At 25.6% G+C, this 27,773-nt stretch overlaps 1 protein-coding gene across 1 annotated transcript in view; it reads left to right on the top strand.

Annotated features, from left to right (window-relative positions):
- LOC107169399 (KICSTOR complex protein SZT2-like) overlaps positions 1-26,761 on the top strand; it is a 44,772-nt gene extending 18,011 nt beyond the window's left edge. The window contains exons 17-42 of the mRNA XM_015519127.2: positions 8,478-8,739; positions 8,805-9,539; positions 9,599-9,780; positions 11,291-11,473; positions 11,573-11,777; positions 12,721-12,934; positions 12,997-13,090; positions 13,218-13,418; positions 13,956-14,284; positions 14,348-14,529; positions 15,926-16,160; positions 16,218-16,404; positions 17,087-17,207; positions 17,282-17,448; positions 17,648-18,041; positions 18,110-18,356; positions 19,450-19,880; positions 20,064-20,669; positions 22,050-22,182; positions 22,247-22,450; positions 22,528-22,714; positions 22,841-23,144; positions 23,229-23,437; positions 23,502-23,761; positions 24,808-25,243; positions 25,316-26,761. Of these exons, the coding sequence (XP_015374613.2) occupies positions 8,478-8,739; positions 8,805-9,539; positions 9,599-9,780; positions 11,291-11,473; positions 11,573-11,777; positions 12,721-12,934; positions 12,997-13,090; positions 13,218-13,418; positions 13,956-14,284; positions 14,348-14,529; positions 15,926-16,160; positions 16,218-16,404; positions 17,087-17,207; positions 17,282-17,448; positions 17,648-18,041; positions 18,110-18,356; positions 19,450-19,880; positions 20,064-20,669; positions 22,050-22,182; positions 22,247-22,450; positions 22,528-22,714; positions 22,841-23,144; positions 23,229-23,437; positions 23,502-23,761; positions 24,808-25,243; positions 25,316-25,780 (7,173 nt within the window). The 3' untranslated portion in view covers positions 25,781-26,761. The remainder of the gene's footprint in view (positions 1-8,477; positions 8,740-8,804; positions 9,540-9,598; positions 9,781-11,290; positions 11,474-11,572; positions 11,778-12,720; positions 12,935-12,996; positions 13,091-13,217; positions 13,419-13,955; positions 14,285-14,347; positions 14,530-15,925; positions 16,161-16,217; positions 16,405-17,086; positions 17,208-17,281; positions 17,449-17,647; positions 18,042-18,109; positions 18,357-19,449; positions 19,881-20,063; positions 20,670-22,049; positions 22,183-22,246; positions 22,451-22,527; positions 22,715-22,840; positions 23,145-23,228; positions 23,438-23,501; positions 23,762-24,807; positions 25,244-25,315) is intronic.
- Positions 26,762-27,773: the final 1,012 nt, after the last annotated feature.

Genomic DNA, 27,773 nt, shown 5'->3' with positions numbered 1-27,773 from the left:
TCAATAACAAATAGTTGACAAGTGGTACTGCTTTGCTGTAAAAAGTATAGTCGCCTAGTTATCGAGTACCTATGTCATTGTAATAGATTTGTTATATTTGAATTCAATGATCAATCATTGCATACGAAAAACGAATCTGAGCAGAGATGTTGTGTCATCCTATTATACTTATATAAATAATCAAATTTAATAAAGAAATAATTAACAAAATATCACATGGCTATAAATAGCGTAAATCTCGTGATTTTTTTTAGTTCATAAGAATGGCAATGGCAACCGTTATTTATAATATAAACGAAAAAGTTTAAATTTTCATCGTGAATCTCAAAATCTTTGTTTGAGGACTTCTTGAAAATGTGAATTTTAGAAAATCCTTAGGTACTTATAATAGGTTCTCATATCATCTTATTGCCTAACATTGCCAGTAAATGTAATTTAATAAACTATTATAATATATTATGCTATAATATTAGTATTAATTATTGATCAATCGCCGTTCGTAATATTCAGTTAAAATGTATCCGAAAATATTTAAACCAAAACTAAGCCTATTTTAAACGCATGAAAATATACCTAAATTTGCAAGATTAAATTAATTTTATTAATTTTTTAAAAATAATAATATATGAAACGAGTTTGTAACAAAATAAGCATTGCAATATAACACTGACAAGAATGGAAAAACTATCGCGTATACATTTTACCATTTAGATTAGATGATTGTAAATAATTATTAAGTTCTACACTCGAGATGTTTATAAAAATATATTTCTAAGTACTTATATAGGTACCTATTTTATTACGTCTATATACGTCCCACAATTATGTCGATAAAAAGTAAGAAATTATGTTGAACGTAAAACATTTTATAAGTAGTAATATTTACCACTAAATATATAAATGCTATAAACCACTAAATAAACCAAATTCTTCTATTATGTTTCATATTAAATTTAAGAAAAACACTTGAAAAAAAGATAAGTAATTAACACTTATAAGACCTAAATGCTTAAAAATTGATAATTTTTCCATTAAAAATACAATATGTTGATTGATTTATAACAGAAAACTAATTGAATATTTCATTTTGAATATTATATAACAAAACAGGAATGAGCTCTAACATGAACATTGAATATAATCAACTGTTATGTAATTATAGTCAATAATATATGCATTAATGTATAATTTTTATATTTCATATGTTTATAATATTTTTTTTAAATTTCTAGAAAAAATAAATAAATAACTTACGAGTTAAACGGAGGCATCTTGGATAAATTAACTAGGTACTACATTTTTTCAACTAAATAATATTTTGAAACTTCAAAATTCTATTTCTGAATTTTATTAAATTACAATTTTTTTTCTTTTTAATTTAATTTTATTTAAAATATACTGTATTTTCAAAAAGTATATAAAGGCTATGAATTCACTCATGTTTAAAATAAAAATTGATAAAATAAATAATATTGGTTAAAAATCAAGTTTTAATATTCAATAAATCCAACAAAGAAAAAACTATCAAGTGGTTTGACTAACTAAACAAGTATCATGTAACCATGTCACTATTTAAAATTTATACGCAACTATATTATTATCGTATTATTTATATTTGGTTCTTGTTGTAATATCTTGGTACGCTACAATTATAACGCGTTAAAATATTCATATCGCGATAATATTATAGAAAATTATTTTAGAATTATGTAATATTATCATTATAAAAAAAATATTTGGTGTTTATAGATACTATTCAATGACGTTACTTTTTTAAATAATTTGTAATATAATGCATACTTAGGTAGGTATAAAACATTAATGCCAAGTTCCCAAGTTATCTATATATTATAAATATTATTCATACCTAAGTAAATTAATACATATCAACTATAATTAAAACGTTTCTCAAGAGTGTCCATTATTGGTGATTAAAAAGCACGGTCTGTTTAACAAATTTCACATAGCATTAATAATAATTTATTTTACATTGTTAGATTGATAATTATGTGGTTTAATTTTAACATTATGCACGTTATTCTTGTTATTAATGTCGTTTTAGATTTATCCAAATAAATAAATCTATAAATCTATAAATATAAATGTATAATAAACCTATAAATCTATCCTAATCTTATAAACACAAAATGGCATTTATTACTTTTTTAGATTTGGCATTAATGAATTTAGAAATATCTGTATAAAGTTTATACGAATAAAAATATGAATTAATTGAAAATGAATACATATAATATTTTAATCAACTACCTTAATTAATAACTCATAGGTAGCTAATACTCATCGATTACGCAGTCAACTTGTAAAAGTTTATTTTCCGGTTTAAAAAAACATAGAACCATGACATGATTATGTGTATTCAAAATATTTTGTGTCAGATATATCATGTATTAACATTTTATATTTTCAATTTTAGATTCTGAGCGGAGTGAGAAATGTATTGATTTTACAATGTGTGTGTTTTTTTTGTGTGTGTGTCTGTCATCTTGTTTTGGGACAATAAAAATACTTTGATTTTCGACTTCAGTTCTACGTTCGATCAGAAAGTGAATACTGAATCTAGTTGGTATTCTGGGGGTTCAAAAGTAAAAAATTTCCAATATTTTTCTAAATAATCGGGCTAAACAAACTAAAAATTAAGGGGAAAACGGGAAATTTAACGCACAATCAGTTTTCGACAAAATCGATTTTGGTTTTTGATGTCACTTTAAAACAAATGATCATACATGAATACATGCAATTTTCACCGAATGTTCATATAAGTATATTCTTTCCACCATGCAATTTTCAAACTTTGTTTTTGTACTGTGACGTCTGTATTTATTAATTTAAATCTTATACAATATTATGGCAAAAATTAGTTTTACTTGCTAAATACTAATAATAATATAAATATAAGATAGCCATAATAAATGGATATCTACTGGATAACCTACTATTTATTATAGATATTATTTTATCGTTAAATTCAAATTTAACGTCCATTACAGAGACCAAATCAATTTTGTATTTTAACATTTAATGGTAGGAAGAAATAAAAATAACATATAATATTATATTACACTTCTAAAAATAATTTCGATAAATATAATAAAATTAAAAAATATTTTATCTTTACCTTGTTGTTTGATAGATGGTCCATTTAAGTTTGAAAGAAATCAGCACAAAAAAGTTTACATTTATGATTTAATGTATACAAATATTTATTGATGATTAATCCGTGATTGTCAAAAATTGTATGAATAAAAATTTAAATTAAAAATATTTAAGAATCACTCGAGGTTAGTTATATTTTGCAGATAAATGTATTATGTGATAAGGAAATGTAATGTCATGTGAAATTAATTATATTGAATCAGATATTAAAAAAAAAATTTTCCTTTACTTTAGTAAGATCATTAAATTGTAAGTGTACTCAATGTTTTTAAAATTATCATCGTAATGATTTTTATTTCGAGTTTATAACTCAATATTAAACATTGAATATTTTGCATTAACCAAACATAAGAATTTATTTCATTTCTATATTATTTCTTTTTTTGAATTTTTACATGCATAAATAAGTAATTTTGTTTTGTATTTGTTGAAAAAAAATAAGTTAATTATACAACTCTTATCTCGAAATTATATTTATCGGACATTAATATATATATAATCAACTTTTAAATATTGACGTATGCACAACCAAAGAGATTTGTTTTAATATTAATTGAAATATGCACTTAATTGTTTTCTTCTATTACTGTAAATATTTTTGTTTTAAATAATTCGTTGTCGTCATTGTTATGATCATGGTTCATGTGATGATCTATCTGTGGCCATAATAGTGTCTTTCAAACCTATACGAATTTGCACAAATACACAACAGGTGTATAACGTACAAAGTAAAATACGTATCAATACGACCATATTATTATTACACGACTGATTATTGGTGTGATATGTGATATATAATATGTAACGATTGTGTATCGTATTATCGTTCAAGGCTTGCGCAAAGTACTCGTGAATCGTGATCAGATATTAATTTCTGAAATTTTAATTTCAGTATATCGTCGTCTCGTCGTTTACGACTTGTCGGTGTTCTGATCGTATGATATTATAATAATATTTTACTTGTTCTTTTGTCGAGTATTATGCCTAAATTTCTTCATAATTTGTTTATTCTTTATTAAAGTATTACAATCGCTATCTGTTATTTAGTATAAGGTTTTATAATATTATTACACGACTCTATACATTTTGTTATACGCGTTCGTCTACGACGTACCTTACCTATTTAAACGCAACCACTCGAAAGATAACGCTCAGGCTCTTAAATATCGTGTGTATTAGTAACCACACCGGCTTGTGCGTTTTTTATTTGTTGGTACGTTATCTTTTATTTGAGCCTGGCTCTTGAAACGGCAAACTCGCTGTATAAAAACACCACTCCGGTCGGTTGTAGATTCATAGCGCATTCGGTGTCGGATCGTCACACATCAATTCAGTATTTTTTTTTTCGTTTAGAAATTTTGCTCTCAAGAGTTAGAACGAAAATTATTTTCTAAAGTTAGTGTTCAGTTTGCTTCTCGGGTTTTTTTTTTTTAAGTGTAAATTGTTTCTGTTTCTTTTTTGTTCATTTATTGCAACAACACTGTCATATGGTTTGACAACCGTTTGTCCAATCAGTTGGAAGTTTGGGTCAAGGCATGTCTTATGTTTTTACGTTTGGCATAAAATAGAAAATTATCTTTTTATTATCATACTGTGCCAGATCTAACTCTTCCAGCTGATTAGACTCGGTGAAATTCGACTGTTTAGTATTAATTAAAAAGTGAGGTTTTTTTCTGTTATTAGCAACAAATAATGTAAGATCTCAATGAATTTTATCGATTGTTTTTCTTTGTTTTTTTTTTTTTTGTTTTGCTATTATATATCATATATATATATATATATATACATATACATATATATTAAACAATGTATTTTGTATATTTTATGTTATAATTCATATCAGATAGGAACATTTTATTTTTAATCATTTAATATCAAATTACATTTTAACTAGGCGAATTTATATTTGTGGAATAGATGTTAACATTTTCATCTTTCAACTTTAAAATAATGAAAATATCTTTTTTAATTAATTTAATACCCTAAAACCTTTTTTCTTTAGACATTTTTTATACTATAAATAAAAAATACATTATAAGATACTAGGTATCTACGTATTTATTTTAATTTTAAATTAAGATTCTCTAATTTTAATTTAATATCAAAATACAATCTAAAAATTTGATGTAAATTAACTAATAATGATTAAAAATAAAATTGAATTCATAGATAAGAGTAAAAAAAAAAAATGTATAGAGCCATTGAACGTGTAGATATTTAATCATATTTCGTGTCATATAGTTATTGCAGTTTTAGTAAAAAGTTCCTACATTTTAATATTTTTTGTACACATTTCATTTACGCACAAAATTGGCCTGAAGACATTATTATGTATACATCTAGATCAGGCCAAGATCGTTCAAGCGTATTTTTTTATTATTTCTTACTAGTAATTGAATTATTTTGTTTCTTCTTATTGTTAATTAGTCGTTTATGAAATGTGTACGTATGACAATAGTTATCTAAGTTTTCTGAGATTGTAAAATATTTTTAAATTAGTAATAGCTGCAGCGGCCTCAATTATATATGTATATTCATACATATTATATACAGAACATGTGAATTCATGAATTAAGTGGAGAAGTAGTCTGTTCACTATATTTATTAAATATAATAAAATATTTTGCAAATACGCACAAAGTGAGATTCAACTCCTCCAACTTAATTCAGTCACTACGCACTACGAAGATCTTCAGAGGTGGCCGCTGCTAAACTAGTACCTAGCGTAAATTATGACTAGTATTGAAATGTATTGCAATTCAAATAATTTAATTTTTTTAACTATTGCTTATATCATTAACGCCAGTTTTGTTACAATATTATTTCAAATTGTAAATTTATTTGTATCAACATTTAAAACTATTTGTTTTCTTGTTGAAAATGGATTTATTTAAAATATTGTGGACTTATGTTACTAATTTTACAAATATATTGAATTAGTATCTCATTATTTAAATAAATGTCATGTATAGATTTCAATTTTTATCATTAGCCTACTGTTTACATTACAATAAATGTCTGTTCGCTAATATTGAGTTCTTGAATAATTTAATAAATAAGTCACATTATTATCCTTCCGTTTATATGTTTGATATAAACCATTATGTTAATACAATTATACAAATATATATTTAATAGAATTTTGTAATATATATTGAATTTCATTCACAAATATAACTCGTTAAAGGTGATTTAAAAAGTGTATTCACTTAATTTATTATAAATTTATAAATTATGTTAAAATGTATTAAAATACTTGAACATGTATACTTGTATAGAAACAGTGATTGTGTATTTTTATTTAAAAATAATGAATAAAACAGTTTTGAATCTTTAGTATCAAAGCAATTAATTTAAGACAAATTAAGAAAAGAATTTCAAGACAATCAATAGAACCTAATAAAAACATTTGGAATTTTTTAGATCAAAAACATATAACATTTGCTAATTAATGAAAGATTAGGGAAAAGGTCCTGGTAAAACTATTATTTTGTGTGAACTAATTTGTATTGATAATTATGAGTTTATGGCATTTGTATGATGACAATACTAAGAGACAGAAATTAATTTTTATGGAGGTCCTGCCAATTTGAAAGAAAAATTTCAAAGGCAAGAAATAACCTAAATATTAGTTAATAAATTTATTAATTTTTGAACACAGTTTAGACCGTTAAGATATATTAGTTAGTATAATATAATATAAATTATGATGTTTCATATTCTAATAATAATACAAATTTATACTTTAATGAGAGAAATTACATTTCTTGTCATGAATCAATTTTTTTAAATTTAGAAGTCTTAGAAAAACAACTAATGCAAATAATATTTTTTTGGGTGGATGATTTAAATATGTAGAAAATGTGTATCATTTAAAATGTAGTCCTGATAGAAAGTCATCATATTATGAACTTCAAGTCTCAGGAAAACATAATGAAATGTTTTGTTATCAATGATAATTATTAAAATCATTATAAAATTAATGTTAAAAATCACGTGGGAATATATGCAGCTCTCGTATAGACACATTTTTCATGTATGAGAATTATACATAATACTCATTTCATGTATTTAGTTAAATTTCGAAGATCAGTTAAACTTGAACGAAATATATTATCCTTTAAGAAAGTCAACTTGGAGAACGGAGTTTCACTTATGTATGTGTAACCAAACATGGTAGATAATTTTATGGTCTGACTGTTCAGTGTTATAGAGTTCATATATTTGTCCAAAACATGCTTTGTCTAAAAATCTTCAGTAAATGCAGTTTTTGCATATTTTCTATGAAATATCTTCTTTCAAATTAATAATGTCTATTTGAAGTGAAGATTTTGGAACTTTGAACAAATTTGTAACTAGGTATATCAATTAATTCTCCAGATCAGGAAATTTCACTATGGTAGTTTAAAACTGGTAGCAATTTCCAAGTTCTTCTAAGTCTTTGAAAATGTCTATTATGTCTGGAAAACCAGCATTAAAGAAAAATATTTTTGTTGGTCTAATTATTTCCCCTTTGTGGACCAAATTTAAACTGCAGGCCATCTATTGCTTACCCCTAGCCTATATGGATGTTATAACAGTTATTTTTAGTTATATTTAAAAAATCTTCTATTTAAAATTACTGTATTCAACTTTTATTGAAGGTAATAATAACAACCTATATTATTAAACACTGAAAACAAATTGTAAAGGAATCGAAAAAAAATATTATTTTGTATTTTTAATACAAAGTAATCTATTTAAGTAACAAATAATAGTACTATTAATAAGCATTTATGGTTTAGATGAAGAGAATAAAATAACAAGAGGTTTTAAGAATTGAGGAAATTTTTTTTTCTTCAAAATCATAATAATTTACATATAAAATTAATGAAACCAAATAAATTATATATGATGGCTCCAAGAATATAAATATATTATATATTATAAACATCACTATAAAATAATACCTAAAGCCATGGTCACACGATGATGGAAAAATGCATTAGTTGCTGTCATGAAAGAACCATCATGCCTATGATCATCATCTAACTTTAAAATTAAAATATCCATGTTTTTTTAAAAATCTTTAATATTTTAATTTTTGACAAGTTAGAAGTAAGAATTTTTAAATTTAAATTTTTTAAAACTCATAATTTGCTTAAAAATTTAAATACTGTAAAAGCCCTAAATAAAACATAAATGTTCTTACCTTTAAGTTTGACAATAGGTGCATTTATCATTCTTTATGTTTTTAAATATAAAGTTCCATGATTATTTTATTTAAAAAAAAATTATTAAAAATTGTATATTTTAATTATTAGTTATGGCAAGTGGACTCCGATTGCATTGGCTCACTATTTACATTTCAACATATGCAACACATGTGCATGAACCAAAATATTTTAGTTTCTAATCCAGATATAGATTTAAATAAGAAACGGAGACAGAGTAAAACCGTTATTATTGATGCTGGTCGTATATATAAACTACCCTTTACATTTAATCTAGTAAATTTACTACCTAAATGTAGACATTATTCTTCATTAACATTTAGTCTATTCACTGCAGATCGTAATGATACTGGTAAGAATGTTTTTGTACTTGAAATTAATTTTTTATTCATGTTTGGTTATTTCGTTTTTGTATAGAATTAAATAATGCTAGAGATGAAAAAAAATTGAACTACATGTTGGAGCGTTCATTTTATTCACGTTTAAGGACATATAATAATCGATCATTTAATGTCAAGGACTCAGATATGTCGGTAGATATGAATCAGACTGTGAATGATCAAGAAATTGGCCAATGTTTCATTAAACGCATTGATGATAACCGTTTAATTTTAACTGTTGGTCCATCACTTATAGAAGAAAAATGTAATATTTCAGATAACTTATCAGAAGATAATCTTCCACCATTTGGCCGTTCAAGAGCTAATACTTGGCATTACACTAAAAGAGGAACAGGACAATCATTATTGAGTACACAGTCCCATGAAAATTCTACGCCTTATTACCGAACAATGTCTTTGGGATCAAAGCCATACTATAAAGACTCTGAAGATATGTCTTGGGCTCAACTCAGGCTTGAACAACATTTTTCTACTACTGAAATTAAACAAAGCAGTTGTTTAAGTAATATTAGCACTGATGAACAAGAACAAGATTACCCAACACACATGTTTATTGATATTTATGACTGTCGACAAGAAGATGTAGAAAATGTTCTTATGTCTGACATTAGTTCTTTTGACCATTCATTAACTGATGATTGTTCGGAAGAAAGAAGTTCTTGCAGTAGTACTGAGATAGATAGTGATGAATATGTAGAGGAAGAAAATATAATTTCTAACAGAGATCAAATTATTTATGATGAGCCACCTGGTAACTTATTATTTATTTTAGGATTGATCTATTTAAAAAAAATAAAACATTTGTTTCAGTTGATCCAATGTTTTTGGAGAAATATTTATACAAAATTCGAATTATCTATGATCGCAGCTTAGTGACTACAGTATTTCAAGCTTTGCATCTGGGATTGAATGTTCAAAATATGGACGTCCAACGTGCTGTCGATAGATGTCAGCATCGTCTTATTTCATTTGACATAACTGATTACATAAAGGTAAAATAAAATATATTATTAAACAAGTATATAAATATATTATAATTTTATACTTCAGAGATTCCCATGCTTTTAATGGTTGGACCCATTTTAAAAAATATTTAAATTTTGTTGACCCACAATATACTAATGATTTTTATTATTTTATGATGATCGCTATTTTCGCATCATTTTTAGTTTGGTACATGGAAAAAACTGTATAATTCTTATTTGAACTTATACTTGTATTTATACATAACAAATTTATAAACATTTCAAAATGTTAACACAACCCACCAAAAAATTAATAACAACCCACTTTTGGATAACACAGTTTGAAAAACTTTACTTTACCATACTTAAGAACAATACTTGATGGTGGCCAGATTTTGTTGGGCAATAATCTGGCAACACCTGTTTATCGCACTCATTGAGTCAACCATCTGTCTGCTGTAAATGAATGCTGTGTAGCTCATGAGTTGGCCACCAATGAGTATGGTTCTTATCTTAAATAAAGTACATAAACAGAATTTTCAATATAAAATTATGTATTTTAATTTTATAAGTATAATTTTGGTCCTATAGATAATTGTTATAGAAATGTTTTGTTTATGTACTTATTATAAAAATATCAAATATACATTTAAAAATCTAGATCTCTTTGACAACTGTTCTGTTTAAGTTTATAAATGTGATGATTTATTATTGCTTTGAAATCCATTACAATCCTCGGTAGTATAGTGATAAGTATCCCCGCCTGTCACGCGGGAGACCGGGGTTCGATTCCCCGCCGGCGAGCCAATTTCCTGGACGGATACTGCGTGGGTCAGTGGTAGTGTAGAAAGTGGTGGAGGAAAAAAAACACAAACCGTTCGCGGTATTATGATTTTTTTATTGTGGTGGTTGAAAATACAACCGCCAGAAAATGATCAACACGAAAATCAAAATAGCGGGGGGGGGGGGGTGAGGAGCGTGTGTCGTTCAGACTGAACACTAAGTGTCGGACGTCGGTCAGAGAACTTACCGTACTGTCGAAGTGTCGACCGGTTGGGAGCCTCGACGGATCGACCGTTCCAGGCGCGTTTATCGCGTGTCGGTGTCGTCCGTCGTCGATTGGCGGTTGAAAAGAGAATTGCGCGGGCCCGCGTCAATACATTATCTCAATATAGTAGACTTAATATTATTATTAATTATAACATATATATAACCTATATCTCTGTCTTATTTTATTAAGTCCTTTTCCTACACCATGAATTTATTTGGAACAATTTTTCTACTTTAACAATTGTAACAAAGTATAGTATTATTAATGAATATTTTTTATTGGTTTAATGAATAAAATCTAAGGCAAATCAAGCATTATTTCATATTTGAAATACTTAGTTGAATATAAATTGTCTTATATAATGTATTAATATTAGTTTAAAAATTTCTATTAATGTTTATTGTATTAACATATTATTTTATGTTGTATTTTGTATTAACAAAAATAACTTAAATTTAAGTCCTACTGATTGTTATGTGTGTATAGGTTGTATGTGATCATTTCAAGAAAAATGCTGATTCCTGTTCTATTTGTCCTTCTGATAATACAACATTAAAATCGCATCATGATATGATACACTCTAAATTTTCAGCTACATTAGATCGTCACATGCTGAAACCTGTAGCCAACCACCAAGATTATTATTTCTATGACCTAATTGATGATTTAGTGAGTTATTTCTTCGTGTTTTATTGCTGTTATGGGCAGATGAAAATTTTTACTATTATTAATAATATTTTGTTTTAATTAATTTATAATTTTTCTTAGGATTGCGATGAGTACTCTAATAATGGTAGAAGACAAAAATATCTTACTAGTATTTTATTAGGAGAGAATTATCATAAAACAGATTTTGATACATATGAATTGGATGAAGAAGATATATTTCCTCTATTTGTACATTTAGTTTGTACTATAAAAACAGATACTGTTACAAAAAGTCAGTCTGTTCGTTCTTTACCCACATGTATTCGTAAGTATTTATTGTATAAACTATCAGTGAAGATACTTAAGCGGACGCTACATCCCCATGTATTGTCCCTGTCTTATAAATATACAACATGGTAAAATCTGATGAGGGGTACAACTATACTTCCAGTATATTAATAATAGTAATTTCCAAAATTCCACACAAAAAACAAATAAAACCTAATGTTCTCAAACTGATAAATTTAATTTAATTTATATTATCAAAATAATAAAATAGCTTTAACACATACAAAATTCATCCCTATCAATTTTAGAGTTTTGATATTTCTATTATAAATACAGAGAGAGTATTTTCTTGCTCAAAATAATTTTTATTATGTTATACATTGAAAGATGTAGACAACACGGGTGTGTACACACCAAATTTGTGCCAAGTAGTCTCAATTATATAAAGTAAGCTTTAATAATTGAGTGAATAAGAACATTATACATGTTTATGGGTTTCACAAAATATTTCAATTTTCAATAATTATGAGACTTTTTTGATCATAATATTTATGTACTCATGATTTGCCTAACAATTCATTAAAATACCGTAAAACGTCAATGATAAAGTGCAGATAATATAAAACCTATAAGTTTGACAATAGATCAGTTCTTACTCTATTATTAAAGCTCACTATACAAAATTGAACTGCAGAACACAAACTTGCTATGTTCTATGTTTGAAGATGTCATAATAAACCTTATTTTTTTTTAGAAAGAATTTTTTTAAATTAAAAATTGTAACTTTAATTTACCAAAAAACAAATGAAAACATGTTTTAATTAATATTTAAAGCCCCTTATTTGGACATGATTAATGTGGATTAATGAATACGTACCTACCTTACAAGTTTACCTTGTAGATACAGCTTTTGTTTTCAACATATAGAATACTGATGTATATATATTAAATATATTATACATGTATTCATTTTTACATAGTGGAACTATTGAGTCAAGACAATGATAAAGAAACATCAACAAATATGGATTTCAGTAACTTAAAAGTATCCCTGGATGTGTACTGTTTAATGTTACCGATTAATGTTTATGATGATGATGACGATGATGATGAGATTGATAGATATACTACAATGAATAGTTCAGAACAATTACATTTTCCAATAAAAAATAAATCTACAACACTACAATCATCGTTAGTACAGACAATCTAAAAAATTATCATATTTTATTTTTTTAAATACATTTTATTTATAGCAAACAGACTTATGATTATGAAAACTCTTTTGATTATTTGAGTTCTGCTCTACCACCTCAACATGCTCAAGGATTAACAGAATTCTTAGCTGAGGTAATAATAGCATTGTGTAAAATATTTTGATACAGTTATCATTTATCAGACTAACATAGGACTTTAATAACAATTAAAACTTTTTTATTCTGAAATATAACATTAATTTATGTTTTTTCCGTATTAGGTAGAATGGTGTATGCGTGATGAAATGGCAGCTGGCCTTTTACAATATCCAACTGTCACGACCAATTCATTAGAAAAGATAATCGAACATGTCACAAATTCACCAAAATCTCCATCAAATGATCACCAACAAATACCTGTTCATTTTGTAGTACCTTCATCACGTCCTTTTAAAAACAATAGTATATCACTATTTTTACAGGTACTTTTAAACCTAATAGTTATTGCTTATTATTTTAAGTTTATTACAAGTTATGTTTTACCATACAAAATGATTATTATGAGATAGATTTTCAAAAAATTTGTTTTCCTCATTGATCTCCTCAAAAATACGTTGAAATTTCCATATCTATAGTATACTACTATTAAGCCATTTATTTTATCAAACTTAAATTGATATATGCAATTCAACTATTTAAAATGAATATTTTAATCAACTACTCGGCACTTATTGTATAATAATACCTACAAATTATAAATTCAAGTTGCTCATTGATATTACATAATATTTTTTTTTATGATATATTTTCTAACATTTGATAAATAAAATACTGTACAGCATTTTTCTAAGACTTTAATATTGTGTACTTATATATTAATCATGGTAAAATCATACACATACATTTTGTACACAATATTTTATTTATATGCAGTATGCACAAAATAGATTACATAGAAATAATTGTATATGGTTCATAATATTCATGTAATTGATACAATTCGCACTTGTTTATTTTAGAAACTTGATCAATTGGATATTATATTAGATACTGATAATGGTAATGACCGTTATGCTCTTGAGCAGTCTACAAAGGATACATTTTATGTCGTGGAAAAAAATCTACATTCTAGTCCTGATAGTACCGTTTTTGAAAGTTATAGTGATGATTTTGAAAACAGTCCTGGCTCAGATGAGTTTTTAACTGATGTTGATCAAACTAAACCAATATTACCAAACTTTTGGATAATACTAAAAATACAACCTGATTTACAATGTCAAAAAGAACAAAAATCTGATAATAACAACACAGTTAACACATTACTAGTAAATGTATACTTCCATTGCAGGTAAATAGATATTCTAATTTATCAGAACATTATCTGAACTCTCATACCATTAATATTACTTAGGTTTTCTGAATTAAATGTACAAGGAAAATATTCTGCAATAATGGAAATTGTAAAACAAAATGTGCATCAAGCAGCAACTATTGTTAATCAAACTAATTTATTGTGCCGTTTATATGAAACAAAGACTTGTGATCCATTATTGGAACCCATTATTGAAGATCATGATCATTCAGATGATGCTGGTATCATTATTTATCATAAATAAAAACAAAACAGTATAATCTCTACTTAAAAATACATGATTTAATGTTCAAATTATAATTTAATAATTAACAATTTAATCTATAAATTAAAAAAAAAAAGTGAGCGTCTTCCATTTATTTAAAAAAATTCAGTACTCAGAAAAGTAATAATTCTACACATGAATTGAGTCGCAAGTTTCAATAAACATTTACTTTATAAATTGACAAATTATACTTATTTTTAATATTATATTTCTTATCATATAATTCCTATGTCAACAACGATTACATGACAGAGGTACATAACACAATTGTATTTAAAATTTTTATTAATAGTTAATACGCTTATTCTTTTCTCCCATTTATGTTTTATGGCTGAGAACCACGGATGTATATGATTGAAAATGTATATGGTGTCATGTGCTGGATGTTAGCATCATCCTTGTCATGTTTATTCTTTTAATTTAATATATTATATGATATATAATATCATTGATTATTAATACTAGTATTTATAATGAATGATGATACTTAATAAGTTGTTGATAAAATTATTTTTAAAACATGTATTTTTCTTTATATTTACAGTTGTTTGGCTTAAATAAATATAAATACAGAGAAAAAATTGTTTTCAAATTACAACTTGACAAATTTTATTACATCTAATTACAGTTATGTTATGTGATACAATAAAGATAAGAATAATAAGAACAAAATACTGAAAAATAAAAGTTGATATAATTAATAATTCTAATTTTAATTTGAATAAATAACATACAGTATGGCTTAAGAGGACGCCACACCCGCATGTTTGTCTCCGTCATACAAGTGCGTAACATAGCAAATTTTACGCTCAGCAGATCACGTTAGCTACGTTAATTTAAAATTTAGAGTGAATTTACATATTATAAAAATTAAAGGCAATATTATTACTGAGGGCATCTCATAGGCTTTTTATTATATTTTAATTTTAAAGCGAGTAATGAATATTTTAAAATTTAAAATTATTTTTATATCTAAAAATACTCATAACTCGGTTTAAAATTAAAATATAATAAAAAGCCTATGAGATGCCTTTGGTAATAATCTTGCCTTTAATTTTTATAATAGGTCAATTCACTCTAAATTTTAAATTGAAGGAGATAAACGAGATTGGCTGAGCATAAAATTTGGTATGCTACGCACTTGTACGACGAAGAAAATATATGCGGGTGTCCTCTTAATATTAAAATAAAATGTTTGGTTCCTGAATCAACTTAATTTTAATAATATGTTTTTAATAAATTATTTAAATAGAGGAAAAATGAATTCAGTGTTCTACTTAATATATCCTAAGCCTCTCCAAGAAGCTGTAACTATAATAACATGTAATCTTCTAGTTTTTTCATTTTTATAGATGAAAATGGTATTAGCGAAGGAAAAAAAATTATAAACTATTTTACTCTTGGCCAATTTAAGTGCCCAGTTGTATGGTCAACCAGATTTTCATTACATCCTAGACTTCAACGAGCAACAGCTATGGGTTTACTCGGTATACAAGTTTTACATACTATGCTTGAAGGATTTTCTGTTCGAAATCGTCGAAATATGTTTGTCTACAAAGAGTCGTCTGGTTCTGTGTTTTATTTAAGGTAATTTTTCAAAATATAAATATTTAATTTAAGTTTATAATATGATTTGCTCTGTAGAATCTATGAAAATTCAAGTCAACAGCAACAAGAACAGAAAAATAATAATGTAATGTATTCATTACCATATGATTCCGATGATGATGACACTATGTCAAGATGCTCATCTGCCACTTCAACAACTATTACATCCACAATATTCTCCAACCAATCAAATTTTTCACGCAAATACTCAGAGGATATAAATGTTAGTATAATATACGAGTATTTATCAATACACGTATATATACAGAGTTTTCCAGGTTATACATGCAGTAGATACAGTAAATACTACTATAAAACAATAAAATTAGAAAAATCAATCAATATAAAAACAATTTGTTATTTTAAGATCTAAAAAAACCATTGATTACAAAAATTTGGCACTACACCCAAAAAAGGTTTGCCACCCCTGTTCTATGGTCTAAATTATATCCATTAATAAACATTTATAATTCAGCATCATTAAAATTACCCGTATTTAATATTAAAGGAATCCCAAAGCATGACAAAATAACTGGTTCTATATAAAAATTCAAAAAAACACTGCATCACTATCATATATCCAATAACCATTGAAAAACCATTTCATACTATATTTGTATATTATGCTTGTACATTTGCAGGTTGGTTAGCTTTCCAAACATTTTTTTTAACTTAATTTTTTTTTAATGCATATTGCTCAAAATTTTCTAATCTTGATAGCAAATAAAGAACAATAACACAGTGTATACCATTATTAAAGATGGTAAACAAATCATGACTTATTGAAAATACAACCCTAAAAACTAAATTATCAATTACAATATAGAGCACCCTGTTTATTATATATATTCAATTATACATTTATCATCACATGACTACTCCATAATTTCAATCATTCAATTTAGTATATGGACAACAAATCCATTCAAAATCCTGGAACACGTTCCTTAAATGGGTATTGGGGTGATGTAGATTCAAAAGATGTGGAAGATTTAACATTAAAAGTACATGGTATATCACCTGTAGGTAAGTAATATATATTTAATTAATTAAAATATTAATGTTAAGGATTTAATTTATTTGTATTTTTACTATATTAGGCGATGAAATACGCATTGATCTAGTAAGAGTTCTACAAAACAGATTAAACGATGGCGTATTAGAATTACTGACAACTATGTTATATAGAAATCCTATGTGTAGATTGTATCCAGATGATGTACGTTTTGTACAACCTAGTAATGGTCATCCAGATTATACTATGAAAGTAATTATTTCATATTATATTATAATTTTTAATTATGTTTATTTAATTATTATAAATGTTTCTTAGAAAACCACACTTCAATTTGTTCTTTTGATTTTTTTTTTTTTTAATATTTAATATCAAAAGTACCAACATGTTTATATTAAACATCATTTTACTTATAAAATACTTTATTTGTTTATAATTATTTTTTGTTTAGTTATCATTGCCAAAGGAAACAAAAATTACAAAATTATTTATTCACAATCTAAAACGTAATGCTGCAACGTTATTGCTATACCCACCACAATATGCAAGTCGTCATCATAGATTTAACTATGCATATAGTATGATAAATGAAACAAAAAATCCTATTATTCGTTCATTTTTTATGTATAATCAACCAATTGCTGGAACAAGTGTAATTGGTGGTAAACGTATCACAAGTGGTAAACGAGGTCTAGCATGTGTTTTATTTGACATTTATTCAAATGAAGATCACGATTTAATTGACTATTTATATGATTATCCTATTGATCCTGAATTATTTGAGAGACGTATCGAAGCAGCATGTATTAATGATCTGAAGTCAACTACTGAATTTAGCGGTTATAGTAAGATTTATCAATTTTAAGTTATACTTATGTTACTTTTAAGTAATTATTGTAATCGTCATGTTTAGTTAAATTGTTTGTATGGTGGCGTGGTCGAGATAACATGGAAGTTCTTCAACAAAAATTGACTTCCGCCGTAATTTACTCTTTATGGGATATTTACATGGAACGATTTCTGTGGGAACAACCCCTTATAATTGAACAACCATCTGAAATATATGTGAACCCGTTATGTATTCAATTTTTAGCAAAATGGTTAGCATTTGGAGCACGTAAATCAGTTCCGTTGGCATACCATTCTAAAATTTTTTGTCGGTAAGTATATTTTATAATATAAAATTTATGCTCATAAAGTGTAATGTATAAAACCATTTTTTTTTAAAAATTTACCTTGTGACGACTTTGTTTGGCGACACGTTACTCTTACACCAAAGAATTATATGATTCGACAACAGCATATATGATACCACATCCTGTTAAACATTGAATAACCATATCACTGAAAGTAACAATCATAGGTTATAACTTCTTTTTTTTAATTTAAACAAAAAATATTGTTATATCTACTACCTTTAAGCAGAACTTGTGTTGGTAGTTGATTGCTACATGTTACAAACTTAAATTATTATCTTAAGTGGAAGTTTATTTATATCAGCAATTAAAGGAGAAGATATTAAGGAAGAAATTTGAGTATATAGATTGATATATATCAATTTTAAGTTGAGAGTTCTAGGAGCGATATGTTCAATAGATCAGCAATCCATATCAAAATCAGATCTATATACGAGTTTGTTCATAATTGCTATGCATTGATACTTATCAAAATAGCTTTCTTGCTGCCCTCACTATGTGTTATAGTGACAAAGTGGATGGGTTATGGGTCCATTATGGGTAACCCTTATTTTGGTGCAAAGTACAAACTCCCTTAATATGTTCTTCCCGAAATATAATTTATTTTTGTATATTGAATTATTGACATATCTTATATCATTTAATTTTGTTTTTATGACTATTGGAGTAATCATCTTTCTTCTTTTCTTGCATGTAATGTCATACAGACTTAACTGTAGATTTTTAATGTTCTGCTAAAATACAATGTATGATTTTCTATTTAATTTAGTGGGTTTATTTTAACATTATTATTTATATTACAAATATAAATATATATATCTTTTAATATTTATAAAATTCCTTTAACATATATCTAATAACCTCTAATTAGATGGTACTTTACATTCAAATATTTTAACAGTACCTAAAACTGATCAACGTATTATAAAATGCCTAAAATGCTTAAAATATGTAATAAAATAAATAAAAATATTTTTTTAGTAATGTACATTATACCATAATACCATTGTGTACCTTTAGATATTTTTAACATATAAAATCTTTTTGTTTATTTTAGTATACATATGAATCATGTACTTCGAGAATTTAAAACACATTTATCTTGGTCCTGGTTATCATCATCTAATAATTTGCCTATTTCTGTTCGTTACTTTTACGTTCCACGCACTAAATATGGCGAGACATCATTTGATTGTGTTAGTAACAACATAATAAGTGGCTCAACTGACCCTCTGCAATTGCGTAGAAAACATGATTCTACTTTGAATAATTTAATGTTCTATGAATGGCAAGTACCAGATACTGATTCAATTGTATGTCCACCTTCTGCGGCATGTGTCTTGATAGTTGTATATGTAACTTCTACCAAAAATAAACAAAAACGTAAACGACATCAACATCTAAATATGGATAATGAACACAGTGATTCAGATGCAGATAACAGTTTTGTTGGACCACAAAATCACGAAAATATAAATACTGAGGAAGGTAAATATTTATTTATACTAACTTTTAATAATAATTATTACTGTTCAAAGAATATTTTAGTGACTATAAGAGCATCATATTGATATGATATTGTTTAATAGTTAACTTAGTAATTGTTTTTAATTAACATTCAAATTATATAATACATTTATTTGGATTTTAATACTAATTTAAATTTTACAGTTAATAACTGTATTGAAACTGTAACAACTGATGACCAACCATTAATTGTAATCAACGATGCAGATGAAAATATAACACAAAACACAGTATCTGATAGTAAAAAACATCAGAAACCACAAAAAACCAGTACTTGCGGAAAAATTACTAAATTATTTCTATTAGCTGTATCTGGTCAATCGGTTCATGCATTATCATATAATTGCCACAAAAATGAAGATCAACCTATTGCTATCCAACGTTTAAGTCGCTGGTTAGAATGGCGAAACATTGCTTTCACATCATCTATTTATCACATGATAGGACTAAGAAATTCAAAAATCTATGGCCAATTTGGAAACTCTCAAATTAATAGCCACTCGACAAGAATAAATAATAATCTAGAACTATTATTGGATTACAAGAATTATGTTGCTATTGTAGGAGAACACGAATCTTATGAGAAAATATTTATTGAAAAAAATATTCGGTTAAATAATCGTGGTAGCACTAAACCACTTGATAATGACACGGAAGATAAAAAAAATAAATCTTTAAATTACACAAAAGATATTCAAGATTTGTATATTGAGCGGTTGGTGAGAAATAGTAAACAACGGCGTCGCACAGGTAGATTTATACATTTTATTTGTCCAGCGTTTTGATTTTTAGTTTCATAACATAAATAAGTTTAGACATTTGAAAAAATATTTACAAATTATAATTAAATGAATCAAACACAAATTGCTAATTTTTTTTAAATACAGCTGTGACACTTTTTATTTTACTATTAATAATTAAGATTTGGTTTTGAAAGCTATATAATCAATAAAAAAAATCATATAAAATGTTTAAAAAAAGGCCAAAAGAACATTTAATTTATACAAAAATTAATCACAAAATTTCTAAAATATTTATTGATTTTAAGAGGACGCTACACCCGCATAATATGTTGTCTCCGTCTTACAAGAGCGTAACATAGCAAATTTCATGCTCAGCTGTTTAGCTCCGTTAGTTTAAAATTTAGAGTAAATTGATCTCTTACAAAAATTAAAGGTAACATTATTATCGAGGACATAACGTAGGCTTTTTATTATATTTTAATTTTAAATCGAGTTATGTGTATTTTAAAATATACAAACAATTTACAATTTTAAAATACACATAACTCACTTTAAAATTAAAATATAATAAAAAGCCTACGAGTTACCCTCGATAATAATGTTACCTTTAATTTTTGTAAGAGGTCAATTTACTCTAAATTGTATACTAACAGAGCTATATGTGATCTGCTGAGCATACAATTTGCTATGTTTTGCATATGTAAGACGAAGACAATGTATGCGGGTGTAAGTATTTTAATAAAAGGGAAGTTAGAACTAGGGTAGTTTTCAAAAATGATAAATTAACTTGGCGTAACAAATACTTTATTGATATGTTAATTATAATCCATTAATACTAATTTTAAGCTTTACATCATCAATACATCGTCTTCACAAGATCTTATTGATTTGTGTCATTGATAAGTATAGAAAACTATCTAGTCAATTGGTAATTAAACACATACAAATGAAAACGAATGTATAAAAAAGCAAAAAAAAATTCACCCATTATCTTAGAAATTAAATGAAACACATTTACATTTAAAAATTATTTATTGATTTAACATCTACAATTTGTTTATTAAATAATATGGTTTTTACCATGAACACATCATTTTTAATATTCCAACAGTTTTTTTTTTTTATATATGATTAAAAATACTTAAACATATTATTACAATATATGAAAATTACATTATTTTTAAAACAGACATTCTTCCATAGAGAGTTTTAGTGATTCATTTTTCACTATAATAATAATTGTTAAGAAACTTTTATATGAATTTATAGTGAATTTCAGCACTTTAATCTTCAATTATTTGTACATTTTAAATCTTAACATTGTTTATGAAAAATCAATGGTACTAAAAATGTTAAGATTAAATATGCTTCTAATACACTATTTCAGAATTGTATCAAAAATTGTTATATGACATGTGGATTCAAGCGGATGCAGTTGTTTCAAAAGAAGCTTTTCGAATTTTTTATCAACATAGTAGATTAATTCATTATTGTCTAACACCATTGTTATTTTTACCTTGGTAAATAAAAACACTTATGCCTATATTCTGTTAATGATCTTAATAAATAACTTTGTTTTTTTAGGTGGCGATTAGAATCAGCTGCTACCCGAGACCATTTGGTAGATGCATCTAAATTAAAAACTTTAGTTTTTTCACATGTTCCACAATGGCACAAACGATTATGTGCTAAGTTGACAGTTGCTTACGCTCAATATATTGAAACTGATCCACTTTTTAGTGGCTTCCAGCCAATTCAAATTGGTAAATCACGGGTATTTAACGATAGGTAAGTAAATTTCTTAAAACATAATTATCATAATAATAATACAAGAATCAGAGTAATTGCTGTCATTTATATTTTAGTATAATGGATCTGGATTCCACTAAATCTATAACTCGTTATTACAAAAAAACTATACCTGGAGTTTCCGGTGGTTTACTTTTAATAGAAATTGGAGTATGCCAGCCATTTTATTACATCAAGCTTAGTTGTATTGAAAGAGCTAGAATTACAAATCTTGTTGAGAATTACAAAGATAAATACAAACCGGTAAAGAATATTAAGTTATGATTAATCTCCAAAACATTCTAGGAAAAAAATTGTTATCTTAGTTGCATCGTTATTATTAAGTTAGCTTATATTGAATAATATTAATTAAATAATATTTTTTTTTAGTTTTGTCTCCTTGAACAATCTGAAAATATTATTCAGAATATGCATTTGCATTCATTTACGTATGACTTTCATGTACGAACACTTTCAGATAGACTAAGTAAATTAGTAGAAAGACAGAAAGCTGGGAAAAGATGTAATTATGGCTACGATATATTAATGTTATTAGATCATAAAAATTCCATACAAAACAGTGCCAATAAAACAGGAAATAATAGTACAAAAAATGCTATCGCTGGATTTCTAGACGATTTTTTGAAATATTACACTCTTCCCCCATTATATTCCAATTGTTTAGTACTAGCAGGTATTAATATTAATATATTAGCCATTATTATTCCAAATATATATCAATTTAATTATACAATTGCATTTTTTAAATAATATTTAGGTGTTATTAAGCGTAGTGAAATACCTGTTACCGGCCTCCAATTATATGAATATTTAGTAGAAAACTGTTCAGAAGATTGTGAAGGAATGGCTGTTTTAAAAATTGGTGATAGTTCTTCACCTGATGGAGACGATGGAGGATCTCTATTTGATGATTACGAAGATCAGGAATTTCTAGATTCTCAACATATTTTTGGCAATGATTTGACTGTAAAATGACAAATACTTATTTTTCATATGATATTAACACTCTAATAATAATCATTTATAATAGGATTATATTCTTGTTCATCATATGGCTGGTAGTGATATACAACGAAGACAAGAATTGGCAAATAATTCAAATAATCGTAAATTGGGAGTGGAATCAAATGAATATTTTACTGATAATCAGTATGAAGTATGTGGTTTATTTGATGCAACACTTGTAATGACTTTGTCATCAGTAAAACAATTATTATTGGACACTAGTAATGAAATAACTTTATCATATTACGTGTTGTTGACAAATAATGAAAATTATAATTTGAAAAAGTATGTAAAATGTTAATTGTTACAGTTTATTAGTAGTTAAGTGTATAATGTTTGTATTATGTATGTTATTGTTCATTTTTGAAGTCTAGATACAGATAAAACATGTAGAGTCAAAGCATAAGCCAAAAAAAATTGATTTAAAATTTTTTTATCAAACATTTCACTATAATAATTAATATGACATTTTAAATCCAATTTTACCTAACCTAGAAATCAATACTAAAATAGTTTATTCCAAAACTAAAATTACCCAAATCTAAGACCATTTTACCTATTGTTAGTTATTACCTAACTGATATTAGTTAGACCAACCTCTTGAAATATCTATTATATTATTAATTACATTGTCAAAATAGTCTAATCATTTATTTATTTAACGCCAAACGGCAATTTATAGATACATTGCAATAATATTAGTAGATTAACAAGAAAATATAGTAATGATATAATATACATGGAAAATAGTAGTTATAATTAAAGACTTAAGTTTAAACTTATATTAAACAGTGTTCAGCTATAAAGAGTATAAGCTAAAGTAAAGTAAAACTAAAGTCGAAAACAATCAGTGGAGATAAACATAAACATAGTCAGCTACTGATCAGGAGCTATTGAGTAGGCGAAGCATTCTATCTAACTGGTTATTATGGGAGTAATCATCACTATGGGTAAAAATCATCTATTCAAAATTTTAAAAATCAAAAATACATAATATTGAAAAGGTATTATAGCTTATTACTATTTATTTCATAATTAGAGATAATACAAATTTTAAAAATATAAAATATTATAAAATAGTTTCTCATAATGTTATGGATTTGTGGGATGATATATTTTGTCACTCATATTATATAATATTCCAGTTAATTAAGATACCTACATTTTATTACTTGAACAATAATTTTTCTATTTATAATGACATGCAAATTCTTGAAAATAATATTTTATTTCTATTTTAAAAGACTTACACTTTTTAGCTGATATAGTATAATATTTTATTAATTGTGTTGATTTATTCATCCACAATTTTTTTTTTTTTTTTTTACTAGTAAAAAAGCTATTTCACTTAAAACGGTCTACAATATGCAACAAAGACACAGTACACCTATTCGTCCATCTGATCGTAAATTTGACCAATCTAATAACATACTATCTGCTAGTGTACCTAGTAATAGTGTTGATAATTCTATGACGTATGGATCAGCTGCTTGTGGTGGAAGTTTGGATGAAAACAACGCTTTCCAAAATTGGTCTCAATTACCACCAAATCATTTACCTTATTTAAAAAAAAAGAGTAAAAAAAACAATGAATTTGTCTATGATGATTTAAATGAACATCATCTTCAAACTATTAAAAAAAGAAATTTAATAAAATTCTATGAAAAAAAAGCAGCAGAATTGGTTGCACATACAGTGGATACAGCAGCTAATCGTTGCCGTATACATTTACTATGGAAATTATTTGGTGTACCTATTGATCAACAGGTAAATTAGTATGGAAAAAATAAAATGTATTATTGTTATTTGTGATTCAAAAATAAATTTATATGTTTTTAGAAACTTGGGATCACTGACGTTACATTTAACCAACTAGAAGAACTTGTGAAAACATCTGTTTTTGTAAAATCATTGTCTGAATATGACCCTAATTACGATCATATATTAGAACTACTTATGAAACAACCACAATGGTTTACTTCATTACATAAGATGATCTCTGGGCAATCAACTTTGTTATTGGAGACAACTTCCACATTACCACCACAGTGTCGTATTTATAATAGTAATAGATCAGAACATCAATACATAGTTGTCTTACCAAATTTAACAGAATTTGATGAATTTGATGCGTTTGTAATAATTGATAATGGAATTGATTCATCAGAGAAACTTGTTGACACGTCTGATTCATTAGTAAATGTAGTTTTTAGAAGAAATGTAAATGGTTCTGATGAAGTGGCTGCACTAGTAGAAGCAGTTGGAGATTCAATATGTTATCTTATTTGGCAAACAATCAAATAAGTTGCAGAGTTTTAATAATAATAATATGTCTCATTTTATTAAATAATCTTAATTAAAATTTCAAATATACTCTAGATCAAATCTATTAGTAATATAAAACTATACTTAATATAATTGTGTGCCATTTATTATAATGTCTAGTCATTTAATTTTTCAAAAATATCTGACACCAAAATTAGTTGATAGTATATAATAACTAATAACTAATAAATATTATTAAATATCATTTTGCTTAATTTGTATTAACAATTATGATAATATTATAAATTAAAACCTTCCACTCCATGGTAGTCTAAGAAACAGAAAAAATGTTCTTATTTGTAAATTATTACATTTTAATAACCAAGATGATTTGAGAATAACTGTATTTTTCTAAATTATTATAATAAGTGAATAAATCAATTATTTACACATAGTCTGATTTAAAAAATGTTAAATTTTGCTAATTATATGCAAGTGTGATAATTTACAAACTTATAGTACAATTTTATTTTTAAATGACTGGTGATACCCAAATTGAATATTATAAAGTTAATATTACTTGTTATATTGTATCTTATTGTTACCAATTAATGTGAACGTTTGTGTATAATGGTGAATTCCAAATCATACGATTTATTACTTTTGCTCAATTTCATTAGTTATTTTTATTATATTGTTGAATTATTGGTACTAAATAAGATTTTTTTTTAATTTGTATGTACACATATTTGTAATTAAGTTTTAATTATTTTATTTTATCAATATTATGACGTATTTGACATGGTTATTGTTTATCTATTGTAATAATTGTTGAACTGACCTTGTTATTTTATTTTTCCTTAATTAAAACTTTTTATTCAATCTAATTGTATATCAAATATCAACACTTGATTGTGCAAATATTATAAAACTTTATTTATATCCAAATTACTTAAGCCTTCATTTATTTATATTTAAGAATTTATCACAAGATTTAAATATCAACTGTGTTGCTTAAAATAATTTTTGGACCTACTTTGTTTTTTTTAGTACACTTCTTGCGTTGAAAAAAAGATTGTAATAAAATTTAGTAAACATTTATTAATCACGTTTTCATTATTGAAAGTTAAGAAATACTTTTCTTTAACCATGATTTTTTTGAGTCTAGTTTTATTGCTAGCATCTAAATATTGTCTAAATTTGTCATATATATTATTCATCTCCGATCTTGTAAAGTATTAGAGTGAAAGTATTCAAATACTTTTTAAGTTCTCAAATATGTATTCTAAATACATTTGAAGAAAGTAATTGGACACAGTATTTGAATACATTTTTGAAAGTGTCTTTTTAAAATCAAATTCTATTTCTAATTACTTTTTTGTCTTACTTTATGTACGGAGATGTACAATAGTGCTAAAATCAAAAATTAATTCTGTTTACTAATAATTCAATGTATATATAAGATTGTTAGGTCAATATAAAAAAATAAAACACTTTTCGTATAAAAAAAGAAGTATTTTAAAGTATCTATTAATACTTTTTTTAAATATTTGTATTTATATTTTATTTTTATTTTTATTATATTAAATATATTCCCAAGTTTTCAAATACTTTTGAAAATAAGTATCTGTATCTGTACTTGAATGCCTCTTATAAGTATCTTTAATAAGACTGTTCATTATAATTATGCAATCAAAAATATGCATAGAAACTTCTAACTAACAAGTTTACAGATGGTGTTGATAGACCATAATTTAGGGAGATAGAGGTGAATACCATTTAATAAAATGTATTTTATGTTATTATATTAATCTATCAATTAAAATTACTAAATCCTTGCATACATTTTATTGTGCATATAATTTATTTTTATTTGCTGTACATCTATTTTGAAGTTAGGAAAATTATTAAAATGAGAACAGCACAATAACTTATTATATATTACTGTATCAATAATTTGTATTGATAAATTTGAAATTTTGTACAATAGTCAAACACAAAGGTATTTTGTATAGTTTAAAATATGTAGTAT

This window comes from Diuraphis noxia, unplaced genomic scaffold (assembly GCF_037042655.1).
Source record: "Diuraphis noxia isolate RWA-SAM2 unplaced genomic scaffold, SU_Dnox_SAM2 contig0001, whole genome shotgun sequence".
NCBI classification, from domain to species: Eukaryota; Metazoa; Arthropoda; class Insecta; order Hemiptera; family Aphididae; genus Diuraphis; species Diuraphis noxia.
The sequence above is the reverse complement of the archived record's forward strand: the minus strand, read 5'-3'. Positions and strand labels throughout refer to the sequence as shown.